The sequence below is a fragment of the Mirounga leonina genome, unplaced genomic scaffold, assembly GCF_011800145.1.
Source record: "Mirounga leonina isolate KUSES-001 unplaced genomic scaffold, KU_Mleo_1.0 Mir_201, whole genome shotgun sequence".
Lineage (NCBI taxonomy): Eukaryota > Metazoa > Chordata > Mammalia > Carnivora > Phocidae > Mirounga > Mirounga leonina.
Window position 1 is genome coordinate 4,413,949 of NW_023270504.1, and position 20,906 is coordinate 4,434,854.

The 20,906-nt window shown below is 36.9% G+C and overlaps 1 protein-coding gene across 11 annotated transcripts in view; it reads left to right on the top strand.

Annotated features, from left to right (window-relative positions):
- The window catches only part of CAPRIN2 (caprin family member 2), a 47,149-nt gene that overhangs the window by 18,716 nt on the left and 7,527 nt on the right, over window positions 1-20,906 (top strand). For 8 of the 11 annotated variants that reach the window (XM_035027977.1, XM_035027973.1, XM_035027968.1 and 5 more), the window contains 10 exons: window positions 1,538-1,776; window positions 3,096-3,178; window positions 5,600-5,767; window positions 6,814-6,857; window positions 7,716-8,387; window positions 10,815-10,937; window positions 12,070-12,151; window positions 13,368-13,423; window positions 16,006-16,110; window positions 18,415-18,561. In XM_035027977.1, coding sequence (XP_034883868.1) covers window positions 1,538-1,776; window positions 3,096-3,178; window positions 5,600-5,767; window positions 6,814-6,857; window positions 7,716-8,387; window positions 10,815-10,937; window positions 12,070-12,151; window positions 13,368-13,423; window positions 16,006-16,110; window positions 18,415-18,561 — 1,719 coding nt within the window. The remainder of the gene's footprint in view (window positions 1-1,537; window positions 1,777-3,095; window positions 3,179-5,599; window positions 5,768-6,813; window positions 6,858-7,715; window positions 8,388-10,814; window positions 10,938-12,069; window positions 12,152-13,367; window positions 13,424-16,005; window positions 16,111-18,414; window positions 18,562-20,906) is intronic. The other 3 variants (XM_035027971.1, XM_035027972.1, XM_035027974.1) reach the window with 2 other exon arrangements.

Genomic DNA, 20,906 nt, shown 5'->3' on the forward strand with positions numbered 1-20,906 from the left:
GAGAGGTAGAATTGCCACCTCTAATCTCTTTCCTTCTCTCAAGCAGAAACTGAGAATCCTGTACTTTTGGTAAATGTTATTGGCTTAAGTCCATATTGAGGTCTTGGAAAAAGCATTTCTGAGCCTTTGCCATCCTGAAAATATCCTAGCCCACATAACCCTAACCACTCCATTTCTCATTCTCAAAATTTTACCTTCACCTACTGTCTCTTGTCCCTGGTAGTAACACAAGTCAAATTTATTAAGTGACTTTCATACCTCCTTCTGAGAAAGGAATTAATAATGTCATAATGAATCTTTTCCTGAGGTTTCCTCCCATCTTAATCTGTTAGGATTTATGAACATGTCTTTTGGAGAGTCTTAAATATGATGGTATATCAAAGTACTTTAACCTGCATATAGGAAAACTTTTGGATTTTTGTTTTGTTCTCTTAATTTTCATAACTTGGAACATATCCAGTATGATAGAAATATTATAATTAGAAGAACAACTCTGGGGAGAAAAGACCTTTTAGATTTCTTACTGGAAATAGATGGTACTTTTTATTAATTGGTATTTTATAAATGGGAAGCGACTTCTGGGACCCATGTATTATGTCAGACTTTAAGAGATTACTGTTCTGAGCTTTAGAGCCAGACACAGGGCTGCTCAATCTGCATACATATTTATTTGATGGAAAATTTATGTTCTGCTAACTATCCATCTATGTTTGGTTAGCCAAATAATGAAAAATACAGCTCCGGGGCACCTGGGTGGCTTAGTCGTTAAGCGTCTGCCTTCGGCTCAGGTCATGATCCCGGGGTCCTGGGATCGAGTCCCACATCGGGCTCCCTGCTCAGCAGGAAGCTTGCTTCTCCCTCTCCCACTCCCCCTGCTTGTGTTCCCTCTCTGTCAAATAAAATCTTAAAAAAAATAAATTAAAAAAAAAAATACAGCTCCATCCAGACTGAACTATTATGAAAATCTCAGTCTTACTTAAAAAAACTATTTGCTGGGGATGTTTTTTAGCATTATGCTTGTAAGACATTTTCTGTTTGTTTTTCAGTTCCTTACACTTTAGCTAGTCTTCTTTGGTTTGTTGAAAATAGACCGTTTTAGTTGAAATATTCTCCTAGAACAAGAAATTTAAAAAAACCAGACTTCAAAACTGAACTGAAGCATTTTCTTAAAATCCTTGGCCTAAAAAAGGCTTGATACACATAAATATGGAAAAGTTAAGTTTTGCGATCGATATGTGTATCAGCTATAGGTACTTTGTTTATCATGGTGATACCAGAGGTACTAAATACAGCCTGGAATTGGGAGATACTTGGACTTTCTAAGCTCCGGTTACCTGAGACATACCACCATATTACTCAGTCCCTTCCTCAACTGAAAAAGAAAGGGGTTAAACGAACCTGTCAATTTCACAGTGTTTATATATGTATGAGATGTATCATCTAATCTCAACTCTTTGGGATTAGACTTTGTGGACTGTGAACTGCTAATACGGGGTGGTGGAGAGTTGGCAACTTTAATGAAAATTTGTTTTAACAGCTACTTAAAGCGCAGAAGAAGGCTCAGAGAAGGGAGCACATGCTAAAACTTGAGGCTGAGAAGAAAAAACTTCGTACTATACTTCAAGTTCAGTATGTATTACAGAACTTGACACAGGAACATGTACAGAAGGATTTCAAAGGGGGCTTGAATGGTGCAGTGTTTTTGCCTTTAAAAGAACTTGACTACCTCATTAAATTTTCAAAATTGACCTGCCCTGAAAGAAATGAAAGTCTGAGGTAAGCTAATGAAAATACTTTCCTAAAAGAGAACATAGAACATTTTAGCCTATATATATATATATATATATATACACACACACACACACACATACATAATAACATATATGTATTACAGTATATATAGAGAGAGAGCGAGAGAGAGAAATTAAGAGAACATTCATTTGATTCAGCATGGGAAACATTGGTGGGACCAGACTGTGAGAGGGTTGAAAGGCTGTCTAGAAGGAAATCAGTTTGAAAGATCTCATTAATGTGCTTTTTTAATTGTAACATTGATTTTAAAAATGATGTCTGATCAAGTTTTGCCTCTATACAAGTGACCATAAAACTGATGATGTATTATACTTAAAGGTTTTTTTTTTTTTTTTGTAATTATCTCAGGCTATTGTATTACCTGAGAGTCTTTCCCTTCTTACTACTGCTGTACTTAAGTGGAGGTAAATAAAATGTAACTTGGCCAGTATCATTAAACTTTCAAAGTGAGAATTATTTGGTGGTCTTTTTATGCTGTGAATAAATACCGAGAAACAAATCTGATAATTTAAGAGACAAAATCAGCAAAATTGAGGCTATCCAATTTTTCCCCCTATAGTTATCCATTTGCTGTTCTTGGTTTGATGGAGGAAATCAGCTAATGAACACATCTCTGCTTCTGCTTTGTTCGATGTAGATCCTTCCAGTGTTGTCTTTTGGCCATGCTAAAGCACAGTCCGATTTCAGTTGTTTTGGAACTCAGTCCTGTATCAGGAAAAAAACCTAATAAAATTTAATTTTAACATATATAGCCATATATATATTTTTAATTTCCATTCTGATAGTCTAGTCCATCATCATTATCTATTTGGTTGTTTCCTTCTCTTCACTTTGATGGATTTAGGGAGTGAGTGTAGCTTAGTTTAATATGTATAAGTGAAATATAATTTGGAAAACAAACTGCTGTGTTTTAAAGTCAAATGTAGATCTTAATATTGCCATTCCAGTCTTCTTTCCTCTAGGACATTACTTGATAATTAATGACTTTGCATTGAAAAGAGCCTTAAACTCTTTTTTGTCTATTCCTTAATAGTTCTATTTTGTAAAATATTTTAGTTGTTTTAAGAGAAAATGCTTACATTTGAAATCCCTAAAGTGGGCATTTAGTCATCTTTTATAAAATTTGAATTTTTTCATTTTGAGAGAGTAAAAAGACAAAATTAACATTGAATGTTTTGACTGTTGATGAGTTTTACTGTATACATTGTATTGCTCCATATATATGTATTTGTGTGTATGTACCTCTAAAGCTACTTTGTTCTGCTACTGCTTTTCCTTGTCAGTGTTGAAGACCAGATGGAGCAGTCATCCTTGTACTTTTGGGACCTTTTGGAAGGTAGTGAGAAAGCAGTGGTAGGAACGACATGTGAGTTTTCTCTACTCTTGACTTACATGCTGTAAATACTAGACTTTGTTTAGAAGTGTAGGGCTGATTTTGTTTTGATATTGAAGGCTGAAACTGTCAGTCCGTTAGAACTTACATGTCTGGCAATGCTACATTCATGTGGAGAATGATAATCTGTTTAGTCCTTTTAAAAGCAGCTATTATGGGCACCTGGGTGGCTCAGTTGGTTAAGCGACTGCCTTCGGCTCAGGTCATGATCCTGGAGTCCCAGGATCGAGTCCCACATCGGGCTCCCCACTCAGTGGGGAGTCTGCTTCTCCCTCTGACCCTCTTCCCCTCTCATGCTCTCTCTCACTCTCTCTCTCTCTCAAATAAATAAAATCTTAAAAAAAAAAAAAAAAACAGCTATTATGTAATGGTACTCACTCAAATGGAACCTAGGGAGAGTTTTGAAGTGGCAAGTCACTATGATTTGGGAAAAAGAGCTAAAGACTCATACTGGCTTGACCGTTTTGGGGTTCAGTTCTCTGCATGGTAGTACCTGTTCTATTTATGAACTTTAAATCCACACATTGTTAATGGTAAGGCTTATCTACCAGATATAAGAAAATATGAATGGTTTGGATATATAGTTTATTGAAACATTGTTGTCTATCGATGTGGTAATGATCTGGAGAGAAAAGAGTCCTTTTGGCTTCCTAAATAGACTTGGCCAAATGACCAAGTAAAAACGGTTATAAGTACATAGTTTTATGTATTAGTGTAGGATAATGAAAACGCTAGAGGCTAGTAAACTGTTTTTTTTTTTTTTTAATTTAATTTTTAAAAGATTTTATTTATTTGACAGAGTACAAGTAGGCAGAGCGGCAGGCAGAGGGAGAGGGAGAGGCAGGCTCTTGCTGAGCAGGGAATCTGATGCAGGGCTCGATCCCAGGATCCTGGGATCATGACCTGAGCTGAAGGCAGTCGCTTAACTGACTGAGCCACCCAGGCACCCCTAGTAAACATTTTTGTTTCTAGTGATTGCTTCCTTTTAAAAAAGATTCTAAGGATGCAGTATAACTATCTCAAAATTTCTAAGTCCTTTCAAGTTTAAATCATAGAGATTTTTTGCTTGGTTAGAATGCAAAATGATACAACTAACTTCGGGGGGACATTGTTTGGCAGTTCATAAAATTAAGGGTATGCTTACTATGTGACCAAGCAATTACACTTACAGTACCCAAGAGAATTGTAAATGTATATTCACATAAGTACTTGTACATGAATGTTTGTATCAGCTTTATTAATGATAGCCCCAGACTGAACACAGCCTAGATGTACAGCAACTGATAATTGATAAACAAAATGTGGTATATCCATACAGTAGAATCTACTCAATAATAAAAAAGGAATGAACTATTGATACGTGCAACAACATGGATGTAAATCTCAATTATGCTGAGTGAAAGAAGCCAAACCAAAAAATGAGTACGTACTGTATGATTCCATTTATGTGGAATTCTAGAAAAGACATAACTAGAGTGAAAGCAGGTCAGTGGTTCTCAAGAGTATGGGTGGAGGAGATTGTTATAAAAGGGGCATGAGGGAACTTTTGAGTTGATGAGAATGTTTTATATCCTCGTTCTGGTGGGAGTAACGTGGCTATGTATCTGTTAAAACTGTACACTTAAATGACTGAACTTTGTTGTTTGTAAATTATACCTCAAAATTGATTTTTAAAAAAGCTATGTCATAGTACTCCTATGAAAGGAATAATAGACCCAAATCAAGTATGGACACTGTTTAACTTTGGAATTATATTTTTAGTGGGTATTAAAAATGAAAGACTTTAGATCTGTTTATGGTGCAGCGACTTTAACATCATTTTAATAAGATTTTTCTTACTAATCAAATGGTGATACTCTAGGAGTCACAGAGACCGTAATTCAAGAGTAAAATTTTTATCATGGGATTTTATAATTTAAAAATCCTTTAGATTGTCCAAGATAGGGTTTTCTAATGGTTATGTTTGAGGAGCTTTTTCACTTCTCTAAGACCTTAATTACTTGGAAGGTAGAATAATGCTAGTTGTGAGATCTTGGGGACAGATAGGAGAAATGGCTTCACTCTCAGCTCAGGGAATAGATGTGTGCTTTTGTAACATATTAGTCTTTGATTAGGGTCTCTGATTTTAGTCATTTTTCAAATGGTGGAAATGGAGGCCAAGAGAAACTTAAGTGACTTGCTAAACTTTGGGATTCTGATCCTAATTTTGATTCAGCATGACAAAAGGATGGACTGCATATTTACTCTGGTACTGACCAGTTCTTTGAATTCCCCCAGTGTAGGATATTATGACAGACTGTAACTAGGATAAAATTATATTAGGATATCTGTTCCAAATAATTGCCATGAACTATTAGGTTATGTGATAACTAAGTCTTAATCACTCTTTCTTAGACAAACACATGAAAGATCTGCTGTCTAAATTGCTGAACTCAGGCTATTTTGAGAGTATCCCAGTCCCAAAAAATGCTAAGGAAAAAGAAGTGTCATTGGAGGAAGAAATGCTAATAAAATCAGAGAAGAAAAAACAATTACTGAAAACTGAATCTGTCAAAGAGTCAGGTTTGTTATGATCTCAGAAATTCTTTATAGTGGTTCCGTTTTTAATAACACAAAATGAGTCGTCATTGTAAAAGGATTGCCTTATTTTGATTTGTTAATTTCTACATGCATGGAAATCTACTTGCAGCAGGATAAGCTTAGGCTTAGAATATGTATGTAGGCTTTATTACCATATTTACGGAGTGAATCTTAGCAGAAACATAAGGTTATTCTTTGTTATAAGAGAATACGCTGTTCAAATGAGGCCTTTATGGAATTTGAATGGATTTCTTTGTTAAATTGTTAGTAAGATAATTCAGTTTAAAATTGTTGATTAAAATCCTCATAGCAGAATTCAAAATGGTAGTAGAATGAGATTATAAATAATCTAAGGTTAGCATATTTGGAAAAAACGTGCCAAAGTCAATAAAGGAAATAAACTTTGCAAAATCACACTTTTCTGGGGGGGGAAGAGATAGTTTGAGTCAGTGGCACTTTTGTTCTGGTTTGTTGGGACTCAATTTATTTAAAAAATATCATTTCTATGTAGGTAGTCCAGGGCAGGGTTCCAGTAGCCTCTCACTAGCATGATTCAAGTTATTTCTTAGGTTTACTTTCTATTAGTCTAATGTTTTAGTGTCTCCATTCCCTTACCAACTTCCATCCTTAAGCTGGCTTTTAGGAGGCCTTTAGGGGCCTGTGAAAGGCCTTTAAGGCCTTTGTTTCAAGCTGAGATGACTAATTTTTACCCCATGGCTTGGAGTTACATAGTTTCAACTTGAATGGAACTGTACTTGTGCATAAGAGGAGATAGTCTTTATTTTCAACCAAAAATCAGTTTATAGGTGGAACATGACTTTAGAAAAGTGGCATTTAAGGAGAGCTGCTAGCTTCAGCTAGCTTCAGACCACATGCTTTATAGTGGGGATTACTTTTGCCATGAATATATTTCACTGTACTATCCTTTCTTCTGAAATATGTCACTATTAAATACAGTTGTAATCAGCCTAAAAACATGTGGTTTATTTAGTATTTATTTAATACTCAAGGGAGTATTATCTTTCCAGAGTCTCTTATGGAACTTGCACAGCCAGAGATACAACCCCAAGAGGTAAGTTTCTGAAAGGTAATTTGCTGATTTTGGTTTTTGAGACTTTGGTACAGTGAGTTTAGGAGCTGAGGCTCTGGAACTAGATTTCAGCTTGAATCCCAGCTTTGCAGCTTACTTAGCTTAGTGACTTGGGTAAGATGTTTAGTCCAGCTGTGTCTGTTACCGTCATATGTAAAATGGGGATAATAGTAATGCCTGCCTCGTGTTAGTGTGAGGATTAAAGGAGTTCAATTCTAAATTGCTTAGAATTTGGCCTAGTGCACAATAACTGCTCAAGTGTTAGCTGCTGTTCTTGGCCCTCGTGTTAGAATTTAAAGATGGGTAGGATTTTGCTTTTGTCAGAATTTATTCACATTGGTAATTCATTTGCTTTTTGAAGTGACATTAAAATTCTTGGAAGCTGAAAAGAAGGAAGAGTCAGAGTCACAGTATGATTGATGCGTAATAGAAATAAAGAAAGGGCTGGTAATTCCGGAAACCTATGGCCGAATAATGTGAATGTGTGTAATTGAACTGTCTCCTGCCTTAACATGTTAGGGAGTCAGGTGGGTGGAGTGGTCTAAGGTTGGCAGAGGCAGAATAACCTTGGTAAAAGAGCCTGAATCAAGCAAACTTGGCACTGTGATGTTCAGTTCTTACTAGTTTGAGGTGAGTCAAGTATAGATTGCTACGTTTGAAGTGTCGAAGGTGGTATTGGACAAAAAAGTAGGATGGTCTTCTCAAGTAGGATGAGGACAGAAATTTCCTGTTAGCATAGTGACTCAGACCAATGGACATAGAATACTAAAAGAATTCAGTGTTTCCCTCAAGGTCTTTTACAGATTTTGTGTCTCAAGCACATTTTTTCCTCTGGTCTAGTTTCTTAACAGACGCTACATAACAGAAGTAGATTATTCAAGCAAACAAGATGACGAGCAATCTTGGGAAGCAGATTATGCTAGAAAACCAAATCTCCCCAAATGTTGGGATATGCTTACTGAACCAGATGGTCAGGAAAAGAAACAGGAATCCTTCAAATCCTGGGAGCCTTCTGTTAAGCACCAGGAGGTATCAAAGCCTGCAGTTTCCTTAGAACAGAGGAAACAAGATCCAAAACTCAGGTCCACTCTGCAGGAAGAGCAGAAGAAGCAGGACGTCTCCAAACCCAAGCCAGCTCCTAGCCATTGGAAGCAAGAAGCTCCTAAATCCAAAACAGGGTATATTCAAGAAGAACAGAAGAAGGAGGAGACACCAAAGCCTTGGCCAGTTCAGCTGCAGAAAGAACAGGATCCAAAGAAGCAATCTCCAAAGTCTTGGACACCTGTGCAGAATGAACAGGACATCACCAAATCATGGACCACTAACATGTGTGAAGACCAGGATTCAAGACAGCCAGAGACTCCAAAATCCTGGGAAAACAATGTTGAGAGTCAAAAACACCCTTTAACACCACAATCACAGATTTCTCCGAAGTCCTGGGGGGTAGCTCCAGCAAGCCTCATACCAAATGACCAGCTCTTGCCCAGGAAGTTTAATACAGAACCCAAAGATGTGAGTTTGTTTGTATCAGTCTGCTTTGGTCAATGTAGGCATAAATAAGCACTTGTAATAATTTTTTAGTCCTCTTAAAAAAAAATTTACAAAACCCATGTTAAATTAATGTATATAGCATTTCATTTAACTTTTCCTTGCATAATTTATCGTTTTCCCTAGATAATTGGAAGTAGACCTATTCTGTGTTTCAAGCCTAACCTGAGATGAAATTTCCACAGTTAGAACATACTGTTTGAATGCTACAATTTTAATGACATGGTATGACATAAAAATAGTGGATGGTTTAGATAAGATCATAATGTGAACAAGTGAGAAAAGTAAATGCATGTCACAGGATGAGAGGCTTGTTTTACTATATTTCACTCATTTTCTTCCAGCTGGCACACAGATGACTTTTTCTGATAGAAGTTAGAATTTTTCTGTATTTTCTTGCTTTTCTTTCACTCATTTGTAATTGCTCAGATTAGCCTGTACTCTTTGGTGGTTTGGTGGTTGCAGATATTCCAGAAGGTGGGGCAGGATCTGAATTAGTTCTCTATTTCTGTTTCAAAATGAGAAATTTCAGGAGATGGAAACTATAGACTTTAAATATTCTGTAACTAGGTTTTGGAGTATGAGATTTGCTTCAAATATGAGACCTAATTCTGTTAATGGTAAATAACCTGTTTCAGGAAGATAAGCTTATAATAATACTTGGATGTGCTATTTATTAAATTACAAGTTATTTACCCCTATTTAAATGCAAACTTGTTAAAAGCTTGTTTGCTAAGAAATGTGAACTTCTCATCTTCCCAGTGTTTTCTGTCTCTGTCTAGTAATGTTCCCTGCACTTCCATGTCGTTTTAGTCAGAGGCTTTCTTTTTGTTTTAAAGATTTTATTTGACAAAGACATAGCGAGAGAGGGAGCACAAGCAGGGTGGGTGGAAGAGGGAGAAGCAGGCTTCCTGCCGAGCAGGGAGCCTGATATTGGGCTGGATCCCAGGACCCCGGTATCATGACCTGAGCCGAAGGCAGACGCTTAAATGACTGAGCCACCCGGGCACCCCAGCCAGAGGCTTTCTGATAAATCTTTGGCCCTCTAACAGGATGAAAAACATTTGCTTGGAGAAATCAAAGCATTGCATTTTATAAATAAATTGCCCCGACCTCAGTCCTACCTTAAGGGAAGAGAATTTTAGTGTTGTCTCCTTTTGCTTGCCTTTCTTCCTCTTCTTCAAGTGTTAATACCAATTTTAACTTCTGACCCTGTAGAAGATTGATAGTCTTATTTCATTAACCAGATACACACAACAGTAATTGTAATGAAAACTACTGTTTTCTATTTTGAGAAACTTATTTTAGAAACCCAATATTTTAGTAAAGCCTGTTTTAAAAAACCTAATTTAAAATTCCATTAGGTATTGTAGTGCTGAGCCTTTACCATACCAGAATATGATGCTCTTTGTTGAATAATATTTAAAATCAGGAGTGCTTAGTTGGAAAGGCTGAAACTCATTTAATTTGCTTTTATGGTACAGACAGCATTATATTGAAGTTGCAGGGCCTTTCAGTGACTGAGAGGACATTTCTCTACAATACACTTTCTGTCTTGCAATCTCAGCCATATAGAACATGACTAAGTACAGTCAAGGCCAAAATAGAATTCAAAGCTAAAAGACTAGATAACATGAAATTAATCACTAAAGCTCGTACTTTTCTTTTAACAGTCTTTCATATATTCACCTAGGGTCTATTAACTCTTATTTTATGACACTTCTGACAGGCTTAGCTGAGTGACTTCCCAGTGAATTAGAAGGTGGAGAAGAGCTGGTAGGGGAGGCACACTGGCAGCTGTAACACGTTAACTCTGTAAGCATTAGGTCTAATTCAGGGTATACAGCATTTGTAAGCTATTTAGTGTAAGGGCTAACCTCTTAATAGCCCCAAAGTATAGTTGCTCAGTAACAAAATGTGATAGCGTATTTCCTCAATTTTAAATGTATATGTATATATTTTTACATCTTAATGTTTCTGAAATCAGACATTTAAAAATGGGATGTATATTTAATTTGGTATAATTTTTTCTCTGGGGAAAAATCTTTTATGTGTCTTAGAGTTGGTGGCATCTGATAAAGGACAAGCTGATTGTAAACAATGAAAAATTTTTTATCAAGGAAGTTCTGTTACTTTGGGTCTTCCCTTTAAAAAGAGGATGTTTTAGAAATACTCCCATTAAAGGGGATCTGAAGGGGAAAAAAGTGCTTAAAATTTGCTTAAATTATTTAGAGAATGCATTTATGTGGAAGTTTTTCATCTGAGATAAATATGATAAATGGACTTTGCTATGTGTTTTGATTTCATTAAGATGTAGTGATAAGCTGAATTTCCTGAATTAGGCTGTTGAATGTGAATTTCACTCTTACACATTGTGGGTTTATTTTGTAGGTGCCTAAGCCTATGCATCAGCCTGTAGGTTCTTCCTCGACCCTTCCAAAGGATCCAGTATTGAGGAAAGAAAAACTGCAGGATCTGATGACCCAGATTCAAGGAACTTGTAACTTTATGCAAGTATGAGTCATTCTTAAATGAATCTTGAATGAAATTCATGGGGCTACTAGCTTCTCATCTGAAGCATTTTAATGAAATTGTTAGGAGCATAAATTCCGGTGTTCAGAATGCGGGCGAATCCTGGCCCTGCCACTTCCTAGCTCTCACAGTTCAGGCAGGTTACTTCACTGTCTCTGTGTCTTTTTTGAAAAATGAGGACAATAGTTTCTTGTTTGTTGTAATAAAATGAATTAAACATGTAAAAAGTATAAGTGCTCAAATATAATTTCTGCTGTAGATCTTTGGTAGTTTCCACTCAGACTGTGAGGACCTGCTCTGTGCCTGGTATCTGGTAGGTGCTGTTGTGCATAGAAAATTTTAAGACATTTATCGCCTTCAAGGAGTTGATACTCCAGTTGTAGAAGATTGTAGTGTTATGGCAATAGTTAATGTGCTAAATTGTGTCAAACTGAGTCTTAAAGAATTTCAGAATAGTATGATAATTACTGAGGGAAGAAGTAGACAAATAAGATATTTTAGTGTACTAAAAAGATCCTGAACTTTGGAAGTAGACCTGTGTTTAAATCCCATTTCTGCTATTTACTAGCTGTGAAATCTGTGGCAAGGTATTTAGCCTGTGAACCCTCTACTTGTAAAATGAGGGAATTCCTTACCCATTTAGGTTATGTGAAGATAAATGAAAGAATTAAAGTGGTTACTACAAGTGTAGCTTAAGTATTCAAAATGTTGGAAACATTCCTGGGAGAACCAAGATACAGAATGGTTTCTTATTATGAAAGGTTTAATAATAGCATGAGCTAGTTTAGTGGTTGAGATAATTAAACCCTCATTGGTTGGACATAATAAAAGTGAGGTTATAGGATTAATGCTAATGTTTAAGACCTCAAGTCAAGTGGGTTTCCCCTTCCCCCAAGGTAAGCCTTGGAATTATTTGACATAATTTTAAGGTTTGACAGTTTAGATTTTATTTTTAACTCTATTTTTTCTCTTAATAAAAACTAAGTTATTGACATTTTGTGATAGTTACTAGCTAGATTCTTTAATAGCTATGGATGGCATCATGAATAATTTAATGGCAATAGCTTTTAAATGACTAATTGTTTCTAGTCATGATTTAAAATCTTGTCTTTAGGAATCTATTCTGGATTTTGACAAACCTTCAAGTGCAATTCCATCGTCACAACCGCCTTCAACTACTCCAGGTAGCCCAGTAGGTATGTACTCATCCTTAATACTCAGAATAAATATGCATAGGTTTAATAGTTGTTTCCTTTTACAGGTAATTTTATTCTGGATATCTTAAGGGTTAGACTATGTCTATATGCTAATTTATTCTAAATGTATCTATATGTCATCAGTTATGTAAGGGTAAATTACCATTAAGACATTAGTACACTCATCTTTTTGCATTCATTTTATTTTATTATTTTTTTAGAAGACATTTTGTCTTAAAGATTTGTTTGTCAGAGAGAGAGCATGAACAGAGGGAGAAGCAGGCTCCCCACTGAGCAAGGAGCCCGATGCGGGATCATGACGTGAGCTGAAGGCAGAGGCTTAACTGACTGAGCCACCCAGGCGTCTCTCTGTTTGCATTTTAGAGAAAGTCTCCACATGTTTGAATGGAGATGTGCAATGGCTGTTTTTGCAATTTATGTTCTTTTTGAAGTGACTGGAGTCCTTTCGACTCTATAAATCTAGTGTTGAAACTTTTCAATCCTAATTATGAGTGAAATTACCTCAGTCAAATTTGGTACACTGATTAACACAGTAAGTAATGATGGAACTTAGAATTGAATCTGATCTGACGTTCAAACTTTCCTACACTCATTTATCTCAGGGGAGGAATGAGGTAATTAAAGCCCTAGTCCAGTTTGTAGTGAGTAGCAGACACCAACTAGAGGATTGGTGTCGTAATTCCTGGGTGAAGTAAGGATAATAGAGAGTAACAAAAGTGATGGACATTAACAAGAAGAAACTAAACCAAAACTGTATAATTGAAAAGTATATTAATATACATGATCAAAGAGAAAAAACCTGAAAAGACCTATGACCCAGCTAAGACTTAGTTTGAAACTTGGAACTTGAGCGTAAGCAGTTGATTACTATTCATAACAGCTCAGATTTATCTTCCAGATTACTATTACTAGTTATTTTTTAAAGTAATAGTGCTTTTGGGAGCCTTGCAATGCTGCTTTTGCCCCTTTAACCTTAAAAACATCATTATGTATTTTATAGAAGGGACTAGTATTCTATTCTTCTCTGATCCTCGCTGACTTTTTAAAGCTCTAATAGAAAATTCGTGATGAACTTCAGATCTGGTTTTCCAGCTACTGCTTTTTTGGTAAAGTAATAACTTTAGTTTCCACTCCGTTGATATGCATAAACTTTTCTCTACCCTCAGTAGTTTACTGTTGATTTCACTCTCTGCAGCATCTACAGAACAAAATCTACCCAATCAAAGTGATTTTCTTCAAGAGCCATTACAGGTAACTTCTCTAAAGTAATCTTTCTTGGCTATTCAGGAAGAAACTCTTGCTTTGGTAAGAATGATCAGACTTGCTGATTTCTAATATACCTAACTAAATTACTGAAAATGTTCTAGGGGTATCTAGTTTTTTAGATAAACTATAAGTAGTCCTCAAAAGGTTACCTAACGACCATGGGGAAGACATCTGTTAGAAAAGAGAAGGCTAGCTCATGCTAGCAAGGAAAAAGCAAGTCTGAAGAATTCAGAGGTACCTTGTCTGGGAATCTTACTTTGCCACTGAGCTCCCTGACTCACTTGGTGTAGCAGCATTGTAAAGGGTCTAAAGAAAGGTAGTAATTTTGCTTAACCCATGGTTAGCTGATCTCCCACGTCCCTCCACACATAAAGAGTTAACCTGAGGAACGGATTTTCACAGAACACATGTAGAGATATAAAGGGACCAGATCATTGAGATGCCTGATGCCACATTGCATTTCCTTCACTAGTAAGTTTGAGGTTTGCTCGTTTTCTGCTCATTACCTTAAAAAAGCAAAAAACAAAAACAAAAAAACCTGTCATGATCCATCTGAAAACCTTATGGCAATTTTCTTTATAGTAACAGCTCTGACAGGTTAAATATTTTGACCAGATGGCTCAACAGTTGTTGTCTTCCTGTCCAAAAACTTGAGTAAATACCATTTGTTTACAGTGGTTTATATTTAGTTTGATAAGGTGTGGCTCAGTTTTCAAAATGTATTTGTTGAGCTGAGTTCCTCACCGCACTCACTGCTTTAAGGGCTCCATTTTATCTGTTTTAGCTGTTAGGTTCTAAATGAGGCTTGCATTTGACAAGTTAAATTTTTTTGAAAAGTCACTGGTCTAGTTTAGTTCTCAGGGACAGGTCTGTGGATGGCTGCATCAGGAGCACTTGATCACTTTAATAAAGATACATGTTCCTAGATATCACCTAAAACCTACTGGATCAGAATTTACCTAGTCATCTGTATTAGTCATAAGCTTCCTGGGTGAATCTGCACATCCATTTTTGGGAACCACTGGTCTCCAACATCATGTTTACTCACTAAAACTTAAAACTACCTTCAGCTAGTCTGCCTAACAATAATTTGGAAGCAAGAACTGCCATAACTTCTGAATAATACTGATGTGAAGAATGTGTCTCAAGTCGTTCAGTGAATCTTCTAACTAAAATTCAAAAGCTTAAGTATCAAGTGCCCTGAGTTGCCTTAACATAGCTTGTGTAAGTCTTTCTGGCAAGAGAGAATTACGTCCCCACAACAGCCAGTCTCAGTTGTTTTGGGCAGTTGTCTCGTACTTTAATGAGAAGGCCAGAAGAAAGATGTTTTAGAAACGCTACATCGTCGTAATAGTTCTAATATTTTGGTCAGATCTAAATTATACCTATTTATTTAGGTATATATAAAATGTTCCAAAGGATTTCAAAAAAAATTTTAAGACCTTTTTAAAACTTGGTCTCCGTTTTCCTTCCCAGGAAGTGGCCTATTCTGATGACCACCTAGAAGGTCACTGAAACATAACTGCTCTGGATATTTGGTTGCCCTTCATTAGTTTCCAGTTTACCCATTATGTTACTTGGGCTTCTGAGAATCACATCAAAGCATTTATTTATTCATTTTAAAAGATTTTATTTATTTGTCAGAGAGAGAGAGAGCAAGACAAGCAGGGGGAGAGGCAGGCAGAGGGAGAAGCAGGCTTCCCGCCCCGCGGAGCAGGGGGCCTGACACCGGGCTCCATCCCAGGACAACTGGGATCATGACCTGAGCCAAAGGCAGATGCTTAATGACTGAGCCACCTAGGCGCCCCACATAAAAGCATTTAGATAAAAGGAGCAGATTCACTGACACATGCAATTGCTAGACTTTTATAGATCTCTATGTTCTAATATCGTGTCATAAAATTCTTCTCTGGCCACTTTAGTTTTTTATTGGCAACAGTTGTCACAACCTTAGTTCCTGCTGTGTTCCCAATTTTTGTTTTATAAATATTACTAGCTTTAATTTTTTAGAATTTTGATGCTACTGTGATTTGTGTATCCTTTCTATTTGTACTTCTACCTACCTCTTGAAGACATTGGGAGCATTGAGTCAAAGCATAGTTACTAGGATCCCTGGCAGAAGTGTGCCTAGAGTGTTAAGTGTACCCTGAGCTGCTTCTGGTGAACTGCTGTTGAGTGCCAGATGCAAAATCTTGGCCCCAGTTTTCCAGGGCCAAGAATCTTGACAAGTGAGGACGGGATTAGATGTGTAGCTTTGGTGACCAGCCCTGGAAAGGCAATTTAGCTGACTGCTTGGGTTTGACTCTCAGCTCTAGAACTTGATTTTCATGTGGTCTTGGGTAAATTACCTAACCTTTCTCTGCCTCTGCCTTTTTGTCAATAAAATGGGGATAGTTGTATCTGCCTCACAGGGTTATTGTTAGGATTAATGTGTATAAAGTGGTTGGCCTAGTTACTTGGCACTAGTGAGTGCGTGCTAAGAGTAGCGTGTTAGGAAGCCAGGGCCCAAGAAGTAAAAAGTGAAGAAAATACGTCTTTTACAATGTTTTATATTTTCCTGTGTCTAGGCTGCTGCTGCTGCAGTTACTTGTAGCTCAAATGCTTGCTTGGTTACTACTGATCAGGCTTCTTCGGGATCTGAAACAGAGTTTATGACCTCAGAGACTCCTGAGGTAATAAGAGACCAATTAATTTCTTTTCTGTCTTAAATAGCGGAACCGGTTTATCTTATGCATTTATGCATTGCAACCACAATCAGTTGAATGATTTTTAACATTTATACTTTACTCATGTACTGCTTTCTGTAGATGTTGTGGTCCTGGAGCTTACACAGGTAACTTTGCTGTGCCTTTGCCATATAAATAGACTTAGTCGTGTATTGCCTTATCAGCTACAATAAATGTGGGAATTGCTGATGTCAAAAAAGGTGAAAAGTTCTAGGTAGGATTAGGTCAAGTTTCTCATTATGTTTATATTGAAGGAATCCTTAGTGGAAAAATCTACTTCTGTAACTGCAGACTCAGTAAGTTTATAGTGTTAGTGTTAGCACTGCCTTGGTTGGAAAGAGTTACATTCTCTTTGTGAGAGCATTTTGACAGTACCGTTGACCCTTGAACAACATGGGTTTTGAACTGCAGGTCCACTTATGCATGGATTTTTTTTTTTTTTAATTAATACAGTATAGTACTGTAAATGTATTCCTTATTTTCTTTTTTTAATTTTTAATTTTAATTCCAGTTAACATACTAACTGGAATATTATATTAGTTTTAGGTATACAATTTAGTGATTCAACACTTCCATAAATCACCCGGTACTCATCACAATAAGTGCCCTGCTTAATACCCATCACCCACTTAACCCATCTCCCCACTCACCTCCCTTCTGGTAACCATCAGTTTGTTCTCTATGCTTAAGAGTCTGTTTCTTGGTTTGTTTCTTGGTCTTTTTTTGCCCTCTTGCTCGTTTCTTTTGTTTCTTAAATTCCTCATATGAATGAAATCACATGGTATTTGTCTTTCTCTGACTGGCTTATTTCGCTTAGCATTATACTCTCTAGCTATATCCATGTCGTTAGATTTCATTCTTTTTTTTATGGCCGAATAACGTTTCATTGTGTGTGTGTGCGCACATACCTACACACCACATTTTCTTTACCGATTCATCAATTGATGGACACTTGGGCCTTAGGATTTCTTTTCTTTTCTTTTTTTTTTTTTTTAAGATTTTATTTATTTATTTGACAGAAAGCGAGAGAGGGAACACAAGCAGGGGGAGTGGGAAAGGGAGAAGCAGGCTTCCCTCCAAGCAGGGAGCCCAGTGCGGGGCTCGATCCCAGGACCCCGAGATCATGACCTGAGCCGAAGGCAGTTGCTTAACCGACTGAGCCACCCAGGCGCCCCGGGCCTTGGGATTTCTTAACATTTTTCTCTAGGTTACCTTATTGTAAGAACACAGTATATAATACATATACCTACAAAATATGTATTAACAGACTATTTGTTATTGGTAAAGCTTCCTTTCTGTCACTATAGGCTATTAATAGTTAAGTTTTGGGGGAGTCAAAAAGTTATATGCAGATTTTTGACTGTTGGGGGGGTCAGCACTCCTAACCCCTGTGTTTTTCAAGGGTCAACTATATTAAGTTTGTGCTTTCAATTCCAAAGTGATAAGTTTTGCTAAGTTTGAGCAAATCCTTGAAGTAGATACAGCAAAATACCATGATTTTTTTGGATTAATTTAACAACTCTTATGGTTTATTATTTTTGGTTAAGTATTGTACAAGAGAATGTATTCATTATAGGATATAAGAAAATATAGATGCACATTAAGTTTTATGGTGCAGACTTCGTCTGAATTAAAATTACTTGGTTCCTCATTTTAAGAAGAGGAAAGTGTGACCAAGTGAGTCATAGCTCTGCTTCATAATCTGATTGGGATTGGTTTTTTGGTATTTTTAAGCCTTTGGATTTGTAATCTGTTATATCAAGTTCTCGCTTATTACCGTAGGTAAGGATTATTTAAATTAGATCAGGTTTGGTTTTCTTTTTTAGGCAGCTGACGTAGAGATCCAGGAATAAGACTTTAAAATCAAGAAAAATTAACACTGACTAAGCAACTAACCTAAGATTTTTCTTAATTCTTCTGTATAGATTTGAAATATTAGATTCTTAGCTGGAAAATACCATTTCACGATTTGAAAAGAACTAGGTACTCATAAAAAGTTGAGCACCTCATTTGTTAGACTGATTAATAGTAAGACTCTTTCACCTAGTCAGCAAGCTGTGCAAAGCAAATGCTAGTGTGCATCCTCAGCAGTTGTGATTTGAAATTGTAAGCAAAAGCTATTCTTTTGCATTCCTGTGTCCAAATGTCATCCTATAGAACTTGCTGACTTATGCCAGTCTGGGGTTTAGTGTAAGTTAACTGCTTGTTATGTGGCAGGTGATTGGCTGATGCTGCATTTCTCCTCCCCAGGCAGCAGTGCCCCCAAGCAAGCAACCGTCTTCACTAGCTTCTCCAAATCCTCCCATGTCAAAGGGCTCTGAACAGGGCTTCCAGTCACCTCCAGCAAGTAGTAGTTCAGTAACCATTAACACAGCGCCCTTTCAAGCCATGCAGACAGTGAGTATGAAACATGAATGATTGCAGTTCATTATTCCTGTTAAAAAAAGCCATTGTTTCTCTTACATCCATTATTGGGTACTTAGTATGTGAAGAACTTTGCCTTTGTATTACTCTTATTTGGGTTGATAATTTACTTTTGTCCAATGCAAATATTATTTGTAGTCGAAGACTATTAAATCCAAAGCCTTGCGAATTTTGAATGGGTATTTTATCAGAACATTTTCCCCTCTCAGAAAATTAGTAGCAGGCAAAGCGGAGGATCCATATTAATTAAATGAAATGTGTGGCTGAGAAACATAATTTTCTTTCTTTCCTTTTTTTTTAAGATTTGTTTGAGAGAGAGAGCAAGTGGAGGGGAGAGGGAGAAGCGAGTGGAGGGGAGAGGGAGAGAGGGACCCAAGCTGACTGAGCACGGAGTCTGACCCAGGGCTTGATCTTATGACCCTGAGATCAGACCTGAGTGGAAACCAAGAGTTGGGACACTTTAACCGACTGCACCACCCAGGCACCCCGAGAAACATAATTTTCTATGAACAGCTTAATAATACTAACCATTACTAATACCACACTAGTGATGTTCCATAGCATCAAACTTGAAATATAGGACACATACTTGGGTGTTCTGTCATTCCTGAAACTTACGTTTGATTTCATCTTGATCTTCTGCTGGTTTTTGGAGAATTGTTGCAATCTGGTATTCTGAATTACAAATTCCTCTACAAATGTTTAAGTTTAAAACTTTTTTTAAGGTAATACTACAACTAGGTTTATATGTTTATTCTGTAAAGCAGGATACTATAAAACAACTCTTTAGGAAAAAAACCAAATCTTAGTGAATAGGTATCTGATGATGCTTTAATGCCCCACTCTAGGTACTTTTGAGTGATGGAGAGGTGGGGCCAGTGGAGTGGCCATGGAAAGCAGGTACAATGCAGAGAGATAGGTTGGTAAATTCAGACACCTGAATTCACTAATCTTATCACTTCCTGCTTGGCCACTTGGAACTGCTTCGTTTTTGTTTTCCCTCTTAACCCTGTCAGTCCACCCTGCACAGTATTGCCACATTGGTTTTAACTGACTTTTTCTCATTCCTAATTAAAAGCAAACAGTGATTCATTACAGAATGAAATTGAAAGTCCTTTGCTTGACACCTAATAACTTTTGTAGTCTGCGATAACTTTCCAGGCAAGTCTCACATACTTGCCTTGTATGTTCTTGTCACAGTATCTTTTTTGCTCATGCCGGTCTATCTTCTCTACCTGTTTGAATCCTATCCAGTATGAGTTGGTTCTCATTTGTTCCTTTATTTGTTCATTCAACAAACAGGTAGTGATGAAATCAGACACGGTTCTTAATCACTTGGGTTGGGTTTTAGCAATGAAAAAGAGACAAGTCTTTGTGCTCAAGAAGCTTAAATTTCAAAATAGAGGGCTAGAGAGAAAAATATTTATATAATACTATCAAGTGCTATGTGTTAAGGGAAAAGATGGAGCAGGGTAAGGGGACTAGAGAGTAATGGAAGTGCTATTTTATAGACAATGGCCAGAGTCTGGACAGGTCATTGCCTGCCATATGGTAGAAATTTAGTAGGTAGCAGATTTTTTCATTCATCTTTAATTTTTGAAAAAGTACCCTCTTGCCCTATGTAGCTTTCTTTCTCAGTGTGCATTATAGGATATCATAGTAGCAGGAACATTAATTTTTGTACTTGAGTTTGTGTCTGTTAGAAACCAAATAGTGTTTTCTATGCCATGGTAAATATTCATAACACAAAATTCACCATTTTAGCCATTTTTAAGTGTATAACACAGTGGCATTCAGTACATACACAGTGTTATACAGCCACTTCCACTATTTCCAAAACGTATTTCATCATCCAAAACAGAAACTACTCATTAAACAGTAACTCTTTATTACTTCCTCTCTCCAGCTCCTGGTGACCTTTTTGCCTCTTACGACTTTTACCTATTCTAAGTACTCATATAAATGGAATCACAATATTTGTCTTTTTGTGTCTGACTTGTTTCACTTAGCATAATGTTCTCAAGGTTGTCCGTGTTTGTACCATCGATCAGAATGTCATCCTTTTTTTCATGGCTAAGTAATATTCCATTGTATGCATATACTGCTTTTTTTAAGTAGGCTCCATGCTGTGCATGGAGCCCAGTGTGAGGCTTGAACTCAAACCCGGAGATCAAGACCTGAGCTGAGATCACCGACTGAGCCACCCAGACGCCCCTGTACTGTATTTTTCCATTCAGCTATTGATGGACACTTGGGTTGTTTCCACCTTTTGCCTATTATGAATAATATTTTGTGCTTATGTGTAATAAGTATCTAAG